The sequence below is a fragment of the Ascidiella aspersa genome, chromosome 1 (genome assembly GCF_963924565.1).
Source record: "Ascidiella aspersa chromosome 1, kaAscAspe10.2, whole genome shotgun sequence".
Lineage (NCBI taxonomy): Eukaryota > Metazoa > Chordata > Ascidiacea > Phlebobranchia > Ascidiidae > Ascidiella > Ascidiella aspersa.
The window spans coordinates 29,957,146-29,967,385 of NC_139447.1; the positions used below are offsets into that span (position 1 = coordinate 29,957,146).

Genomic DNA, 10,240 nt, shown 5'->3' on the forward strand with positions numbered 1-10,240 from the left:
TTCTAGTCGCGGGCCAAAACCAAACTCGGAAAGGTCTCTGCGGGCCGCACAAAATGTTAACTAATAATTGTGTTATTAAATGTTAGAAATGTGAATCAGGCGGGCCTCGGATCGTTTTTGCACTTAAAACGTGTTTAATTAAATTTAAGGGAGCAGTAAAGTGTTGACGCAAAGCGAAAAAAAGAGTTTGTTTGGTTTAAAATTAGAGTTCATTCGTCGTCATCCGTGCAACGAATGAACAGTGTAATAAAACTACTTTGATGGAACGCGATAACATTTAAAGGTAATCTATAGCTCAGTGTTTGTTAACCTTTTTAAGTCAAGGTACACCTGGCGAGCGAAGCGAGCACGATTTTTTTGTTGTATATGGGCATTTCTTTTAAATTTTTAGCAAGTTTTTATTACATTGCCGAAAATGAAAAATAAATAAAATGTTAAAAAATATATGTCCAATATTTTAGAATAAGTACGTTTTCCGTTTTTCCGCGACGCACTTGGCAACCTTCCACGGCGCAACGGTAATAAAGAGCTAATCTAGTTCAAATAACAGCATCAAAACGTAAACAAACCGGACGCAGAATAGTCATTCCCGCGAAGCGCAAACATTTTTCGCACTTACGTAGTTTAAATAGTAAAAAAGTGTGTGAAATGGACTCGTTTCTAATTTATCAAAGAGGCGGCGGGCCGGATGAATTACATCGGCGGGTCGTAGGTTGCCGACCCCTGTTCTAATACCTTATATAATTGCTGCAATTCTGGTCTTGCTAAGCGCATTTGGCTGTGCGTTTTTGCCCGAAACCAAACGAATCCCGCTGCCGCAGACCGTCGAAGAAGCAAAAGCGCAATGTCAAGAAAGCAATGGTTTACTTCGGAGCAGACTATCAAACACACATCTGTTGAAATAAAGGAAGAATCATGTCCGCTAGGTGGCGACAAAGAGCAAACATAATATATTTTTTTGATAGCACGCTAATTTTTCCAATTTCTTCTAGCATATACATGGAGGCATTTAGTCGAAACTGAGTGTTTTTAATTATAAAATCATATCATGCGGTAAAATATACTGATATCTGTTTGTGCATTATAAATTTAAAAATTCAGTGAGATTATAAAGTATAGCTAATTAAGGTAACCAATTTGCTATTGTTTTATATTTCTTGCATTGTGTTTGCTTTTCTCTTGTATTTAGCAATCATGTCAGTATTAATCTATGCTGTAATTTGTATATGACTGCATAGTGCATTGTTTCAATGCAAAGTTTTTCTACTTCTAATTGTTACCTTTTTAAAAAGTATATTTCACTAAAAATGAAATATGCTTTCCAAAGCAAAACCTATTACAGCCTAACTCACTACCATTGCACTTGATAATTTAATCAATTTTGGTTAACTGAGCTTATGGATGACTTTGTTTGGTTTTGGATCGCGGCAGTTTTGCCCAAAATATCAGGTATCGGTATGCAATAAAATACCAACTGTGCCGAACATCCCTAATCTTGCATGGCATACATACTTTGATAAACTTAGTTTTAGTCTGTAAAAGGTGTTAAATTTCAACGCAAGCAAGTTCAGTCGGTACGCTAACCCAGTGGACAGGGGTGTATAGTGTTTTATATTATGCTTTTTACCGGTAATAATATTTATTTAGAGTAACATTAGCTCTGACGTCATTGTTCTGCTCTTCTAAAATTCTGCATTAACTTCAAATATGATATTAAACTGTATTGTTAGTTGTATATTTTACGACCAACTAAACGAGTTAGCGAATGAACTTGCAGACAACATATATGTGTAGACTGAAACAAGGCTTCAATCATTATTGCATTTGCATAAAGCAAGTACACCTAGACGAAGCTTAGGACGTACAATACACTGTAGTTCATCGAAGTAATGTACAGTAGTTTTATGGCCAATTCCCGAACAATTTAAAGGTTTTTCTAAAGCGCGATTTGCTTTTGGGCCACATGGCGCGATTCGTTTAAAACTGGGCTGGCGGAGATTAGAAGTTGTTAACGCTGTTCAACCCCGGCGTACGGCGCTGTCAGACATCTAAAGTGTCAAACTTTTAGCATGAGAATGAACTTTATTTTAACGCATTTAATACATATACATTTTACTATGTAGCCTTGAAATATGTTGTAAAATATGCTACGTGAATAAACCGGCATGACGCGGCACATTGGGGAAGCTCAAGGTTGCCAAAAGTTTTTTTGGTTTTTTAGGTTTTTATTTTTTTCTTCATCCAGTAAGTTTCTTAATATAATTTTATATCAAGTTTTCAAAAATTAATTGCAAAAAATCAACAAACGAAGTTTCCTTTTATTATATGTACAACATTCATGTATTTTACAAAAACAAATATTTATCCAAGTCAAATGGTGTTGCCAAATAAGCTTATTACTGTATGTAAAAACTTATTTCAACACGCATAGCTACTAAAAATGTGTTAACGTAACATGCGAACGGCCTTAACGCGTATCAGCTCTCTGTTCTAATGTGAAACATTATGCTGTGTTTCGGCAAGACAATATTGCCGTACTTGCAATTCTAAACTAGTTGAGGGAATAAATTACAAAAAAAGTACCCAAAAAGGGAATTTTTGGAAAACTTTTTCTAAGCGTCGTTATAGTTGAGGAATGCACATGTTTGAGTGCTTAAGCTTTTTCGTCGACTGCAGGCAATTCTAGGTTTAAAGTTCTGGCAACGCTGCATCACTGGATCGCTGACTGCTTGAAGCAACTTGCCCGCTTGTTGTTAGCGGTGGGTGAAGGATGTACCACGCACCAACTAATCTGGTTTGAAGTTTTTTTTAGTTCATTTGGCTTCTTTTACCCAGCCGCCTTTTTTGCAGGTGAAGCGGCCGCACTTGCAGGAAATTCGATCAGTATTTGTTCGGTTGCGGTTTTGCGCTTACAGCAGTCGTCTTCTGTCTTGAGACAAAAAACTGACAGGTTACAAGAAAATACACCGCATTTTGCTTGACAGCGGATTTCTTATGAAATGCAGGCGTGACACCGCTCTAAAAATGCTAATATCTTCTAGTTTGGCAATAATATTTGAGGAGAAAACAGACAGCATTATTAAATAAATAACGTTTCAATACATATCAAACAGCTGTTTGCTCATATCGCCACAGCGATCCAATATTTTGGTTTGTTTATAGAACCGGTCCGACATTTTTCACCTATTATAAAAATAAATATTTAAGTGGCAATTGGTTCTTGTTTACTATGTCTCTACAATTAAAAAACATGTAATTTTAGGCGTAGAACAAGTTGTATCGTCTCACGTGGATTACAGTATGTGTGAAATAGCAACGCGAGTAAATTGACATATTTATATTCAAGAATAAAATAAAAGTTGATCGATTTATATGTAAAGTTCTCAGAGTGCACTCGGTTAGACTTGTTTTAGACGCTTTTAGCGCTCAAGTTTACCTTGCATAGCGTCTGTGTTAGAACATGTGTTAGGAATTTGACACTTCAAGGGAACCGAGTTACAACTGAATTCAGGTAAACAGCGAATACGCAGACTAAATGTAATGTTTAAATTTGACCCAGTTAATGACAGGTTACAGACATTTATTGCTGTGCATATCACTTTGTCAAAATAATTTTCTAAACGGTATACTTGGTTTTGTAGATAAAAACGTATAGAGGCGATGCTTACATATAAAGTTGGTGGCAGTGTTTAACATTTATAGTATTTACTTTTTTTGATTGAAATAAATATTTGTTTTCTAGGCTACTACACATAGAATGACGAAGTTAAAGGATTTAGGCTACTATGAAAGGCGTCTCTGCTTGCTTTTGTTTTTCTCGTCGATTCCAAATGGATTTACAACGTTCCAAGTTCTAATTCTGCATTTCACCCCACCACATAGATGCAATGTTCTGGAACAAAATCAGTTGGAAGGGCAAACCACCATTTACACAAATCACAGCGGAAACATCCAAACGGAGCAGACTCTTAATTTGACAATACCTTGGGAAACTATTGGCGGTAAAACATCAAGAAGCAAGTGTTTTCAATTTGAATCTTTTAACAGTTCTGCAGCCAACAGAACAAAGATTCCTTGTAGGTCGATATACTACGAAGGAATCGAGGTTTCAGCTGTAACGGAATTTAACCTTGTATGCGACAGAGCGTGGCTGAGGCCTGTGCTTACTTCAGTTCAATTTGCCGGCATGTTAATCGGAGCTCTCGTTAGTGGTTATCTTGGCGATCGATTTGGTAGGCGCCCGATTTTTCTTATATTTACTGCTTGGCAGTTTATGGCACTTTTTATGTTGAGTTTTGCAAAAGAGGTTTGGTCATACGCGATTCTTTTTCTACTAAGTGGGATAGGTAGCCTTGTGAACTACAATGTAGCAACTGTAATAGGCTCCGAAATGACAACAAGGAAATACCGCTTGTGGATGTATTTTGTCCTACTCATGGGATATACTGTAGGCTACATGATGCTGTCACCATTAGCTTTCTGGTTGCGCGATTGGAGATGGTTCCTACGATTTTGTGGATTAATTGGTGTTCTCTATACTCCTTACTACTGGTTAATCGATGAAACACCACGCTGGTTGCTTGCATCTGGAAGGGTTGTTCAGGCCAAACACATTTTCCAAAAGATTGCAAGATATAACAAAAGCAGTTGTGAAACAGTAAGTTCCTTGATTGAAAGCAAATCGCAAGAATCATTTACTGCTATTAGAACCATTATAAATATTGGAAAGGAACCCATTTTGTTGTTTCGATTTGCTATTTTGGCTTTAATATGGTTTGATATGGGTTTTATGTATTACGCTTTGGGCTTTAGTACTAACAATTTAAGTGGCAACAGATTTTTAAATATTTTTCTATCAAGCTTGGCAGAATTGGGCGGAGGCCTTTTGTTTCCAGCGTGCGAACGAAAGTTTGGAAGAGTTAACTCGTACATTTTGCCAACAACGCTTTTTGGACTTTCCATGATTGTGACTTGCTTCGTGCCAGAGAGTCAAGTTGCGGCCCTAATTTCGTTAAATATGTTTGGCAAGTGTATGGTGGCGCTTTCGTACGCAGTGGTTTATGTTCAAATCACAGAGGTGTTCCCGACCAAGGCAAGGCAAACTGTGCTGTTTGTTGTTGTCGTAGCATCAAAAGTTGGTGCAATCCTGGCACCGATCCTGAATTACGTCGGAGAAGAAGGCAACACTCTAATACCTTCTTTAATTATAGCAGCCATGATGTTACTGAGCGCTTTTGGTTGCGCGTTTTTGCCCGAAACCAAAGGTGTCCAACTACCTCAGACCGTCGAAGAAGCAAAGGCAATGCCGAGGAAAAAATGGTGCAACTCGGGGCGGCCTGCTGGACTATCCACAGTAGAACTTTCACAAGAAATGCGACAATCAACCTGAATATTACTAGTTACGGACAGGTTATTTTTTAAGGTTTGGTTTGGGTGACCGCTAAGTAGTTTTAAGAGACCGCAAGTGTTTCATTTAAATACTAAAAAATAGCCATATTTGCTTAAACGAATTATTTATTATTTTTTGGGAAACCGCTGGAGAAATTTGTAGGACCGTTTCAGTCCCCCAAAACATCTTAAAAAACACTGGTTACGGATATTGATTAGTGGTTTAAATGATTTGGTAGGGATTAGCCCAATCACCATTTGCGCTTGATCGAAAGCCATTTACAATTGAAAAGAACGCAAATTAAAAAATGATGATATTTCTTGCCGCGAGTTGCCGAGAGTTCCGTTCAATGTTGGACCTTTTTCTTCTGTTCGATTTAACTAACTAATCCTAACCAAAAACTAAAGCGTATCTTGTGTAATGTCTTATTAATATATTGCCTCGCAAATGTGATGTCAAAATACAGATGCAAGTAAAGGGATCTTTTTATATCATATATTAAAAACAATAAATTACGGTAAAAATGTTTAGGTCTGGCAAGAATATTAAAACTAAAAAATCACAGGGGTTTTCTTTCTTGAGTTAAAGCACATATAATTATATACACTTTAGATATAGAGTTCTACTTATAAGAGTATACGTGCACTGGCTCGTATTTCTGACCACGCTTTGGAGGGATTTTATTTTCTTAGATTTCACATTACGAGAAAAGCAACCCATTGCGGTTTCGTAAGTTCTGCTCTTTGTTGTATAGGCCTATACGTCGACGGTCACAATTGTACATATTGAGGACTGACGAGGTATAGAATAAAATTTGTACTATCTGATTGCTCTTTAAACGTCAACTAAGAAAACACATTATGTTATACTATGGGTAATTAGGCAAGTTTCCTGTGATTTATAAAATTTATATTTCACAAATTCTCACCGTTTTTCGATAAAAATGTGGTTTACGTGGGTATTTTAATATCATTGCAGAGTTCAGTCATTCGAAAACACAATTTGACAATACGATATATAACGCAATATTGACAATAACACCATGGGGAAACCAGGACGCCATGCCCTTCAAACTATTTTATTCTATTCTTTATTAACTTTAACTATAGTAGGCTATATATAAATATAAAGAAAAACGCGTTCAACACTTGAAGAAGAATATTGCAGAACTAAAATTATCCCTTTTGACCAATTCTTTGGCGTTTCTATATTTAAATGTTTTGCGTGCGAATCAGTGCACTTCTTATAAAACAAATTTCGCTATACTTCGGTATAACACGCAGCGAGAGATTAAACTTTGATTGCACCGACGGCCAGCAAAACCAGCAAATATTGCCTACTGGCGGCGGTGTCGACTATAAACGCTGTTTTTTTTGCACTTTGTCTGATATCCCCCGCACACTTGCAGCGAGCTTGCACACTTCAGCAAACGCGTGGTAGGAATACCGCACCAAACAAAGTAATTCAACATATTTTAGGCTTCCCTCTGAAGCAACAGCGTCCGATGCAAACAAGGGTGTTTCCATTGTAATCGACTATTATCCATTCGTAAAGGAAGCAAGACATTTCCATCCTGCAATTTTTGCATATCATGCTATAGGTCCCATGTATTTGTAAGCGAACGCCACGTTAGGGCACATAGCTGGATATCAACAAAACTCTATACGTGTAAGTTGTAAGGTTTGACAGTTGGCGATATTTTAATGAAACGTAAAGCATAAAAGGTGACAGCCGAACTGTAGGGCAGGATGACCACAAGTAAGTCACTGTTTGGAATTTTCGAAAGCAAAATGTGATTTTATTTAAAATCGCAGCCCCAAAACCTTTGCCGCACATAGTTTAAAGATTAGTGACGGTCCGAGGTGCTATTGTAACTTAACACAATAATGACTGTTATATTAAACGCTGCTCATTTACAGATATCATTAGGATAAGTAGACTAGTTGAGAAACCACTCTTAGAAAGACTAGTTGAGAAACCACTCTTAGAGCACTCAATGAAAGTACAATGAACATAAAGCACGGAATGGTAACCCTGCCTATGAATGTTAGCCGCACGTGGTACGAAAAGAAATTTTAAGTTAAAAACTGGGAACTTAGACAGCTTTATACCAAATGAACAGCACCGGAAAAGCGACGACTGATCAATTTGCGCTTGTTCAATCGAAACACGTGGCAAAGTGGCCACTTGAGGGTCATCGACCTATAGAAAACAGCATTGTGACCGCTGTAGTATCAACAGAAAATAACACGTCAGTGTGCCGGTGGTACCATAATACTACCGTGGTATATTGTCCGTAAAGCATAAGCTTAGTTTACTACTGTGAAACATTTTATGCGTTCAACTTGTAAATTTTGGTGGTAAAACATTTGTTTAGCTTACGAGATATGAATAATAGAATCGCAGTGCAATGGCGGCTTTTAGTATAAGCTTTCGTCAGTTGTAATCTGAAGCCTTTCATTTCCCTTTGCAAGCGTTTCAAATACTTTAATTTCCGATGCTTTTGCCGTTCCAAAGCTATCTATAACTTATAACGTCAAACGCTCAACAAGCGCCTGTTTTTCGCACCAGCAATTGTTAAGCTTTAAGGTATGTTATGGAACCACTGTTGTATGAATGCAGCGGCAACGTTTAACTACTTTACCCAACGTTACATTGCAAATCATGCTAAATAATGAAACACGATGTATTTTAATCAGAACTGCACAACATACGGCCCGCGCCAGCAAACCTTCCAGCTCGGGAGTCTCATTTCAAATTCTAGTTTTAAGCTCGTGTAGCATGGATTAACGTGTGGAGGATTTTTCCCACGCCAGAGTACGCGGAGTAGTTTGTTGCGGGGGCTAAACACAGTGAGTTTGTAAAAACACGGCCACAAACATGGTCGAATCCACGAGGACGACCGAACCATACCCCTCAAACTATATTTTTGGTAGAACTATATGGAAATGTTTTTGTTCGTTTTAAGGCAATCTATTCAGACCAAAAGCGCCATGCATACTATGGAATCTTGCACAGTGCGACTCACAAACTTACAAATTTATGGTAGATAGACTATATGAATGTGAGAAACATGCGGATCCCTTTTAAGTGCCTTTCATCTGCAAATTTGCGCACGAGTTCGCTGTAGAACTATGCACTTTGCAATGGTTATATATAACTTCAGTATGCTGCCCGCGAGGTTAATTCTGCTTGTTGCGGCATTTTACCATTTAATGTTGTGCAGGTCAGGTTCTAATAATTCTCTGTAATGTATGGTTAAAACATTTTACAACGGTAAGATTATGCTTAATTTTATTAGTTTCTACAGCAATTTTGTACATCACGTTTTTGCCCTTTTTATATAGTTTTTAAACTTTTTTACAACAAAACTACGAAATCTGCGGAACATTAGCACAGCAAACGTTCGATGTGCTAACGTTATGCAGGAATGGTCAGCGAGAGCCTATTCTGGAGCAGCCGCTTGTTGATGTTAAACAAAACTGTCTACTGAAATTACTGTCAAATTAGTTCGGCTAAAGCTGTTTTTTCGTTTTGCTACATCCAGTTCTGGGGTCAAATTGGAACGTTCTAGCCATAAGGCAATCAGTCGCCAATTAAACATATTATGTTTATTTTAAGTCAAAAACCGCCGATTAAATAATCGTCAGTGGAAATTACGTTTTCGGCTCGACTGGCAATAAAAACAATTACTGTCGCGCTTTTATTTTTATGGCATGATAACTAGAGCTAATCGTTATAAAAAGTATCGCGTGTGAGTTAATAATTATGATCTTTTAGGTAAACCCAGCTTTAGGCTGTGGATTGTATATACCAGTGGTTTACAAATTGCGGGCCATGGCCCAGTATAGTGGGTCACGAGGACAATTTCAGTGAAGCATAAAGCTATATGAAAATATCGCGGCATATGTTTCAATAAAATCATTTTTAGCTTATCTAAAGTTTCATGCGACTATACGAAACATTATTTTATCCACCAGGGTTCAGGAAGCTAAACAATCCGCGGGTTGGATCCGACCCGACAATAAATGTCATCTGGCCCGCCACCTCTTATACAAACTATAGGCACGAGGCCATTTCTCATATTTTTTTGGCTATTTTCAGTGCGTAAACGTAAAAATTGTTGACTACAATTTTAGGCCAAAACAACGAATTTTTTTCTTTACTGCATTCTTGAAACGCATTAGAAGCAAGGGCAGACAAATACTGACAATTAGAAAGCTATTGTTAATCAATTTGCATTAGCCGTTACCAGAGGTGAGAAATATTGACAAAACCAATTATTTTTTTAAATAATATAACAGATTAAAGATAGGATATATTTAACGCCTCTATGAGTCGTTTGGTATTCTTCCGAATTTTTTATTCTCTACGCAGTTTTTCGACTATATTGGCGTAAAGTGTAGACTATAGTCTATGTACATCAGCCAGCCTGGTTGATATATTTTATTTCGCTGATGGACTAAATGGCGCACAAAAACAGTTTACGGTACATGGTTGGCCACGAACTGTTTTCTGAAAAAATCGGCCAACGAAATAAAAAGTTTGGGTCCACTGGTATATACGAAAGCCAACGTACTGAAATAAAGATAAAATAACTTAACGTTTGGTTAACAACAGCACCCTGATGCTTATCACTTATTAAAACAGCACTGGCGTATTGTATTTTTGATTTGCTTACGATGTTGTACTCCACCACGGCCTATAAATATTCAAAACTTTTTTATGGTGGTTTATATGAAACACAGGTTTTACCGCCACGGATTTGAATACAGACAGACAGAAAAAACCTAGAAAGTCGACTCACAAAATACGTGCATTAAATCCTTCCGCAATAGCCAATGTCGTCAC

General features: G+C 37.4%; 1 protein-coding gene across 1 annotated transcript; it reads left to right on the forward strand.

Annotated features, from left to right (window-relative positions):
• Nucleotides 1-3,757: 3,757 nt before the first annotated feature.
• Nucleotides 3,758-5,389, forward strand: LOC146169679 (solute carrier family 22 member 4-like). Its single transcript, XM_083386927.1, has one exon. It carries the CDS (start codon nucleotides 3,758-3,760, stop codon nucleotides 5,387-5,389), a length of 1,632 nt encoding a protein of 543 aa, XP_083243053.1.
• The last annotated feature ends 4,851 nt before the right edge of the window (nucleotides 5,390-10,240 follow it).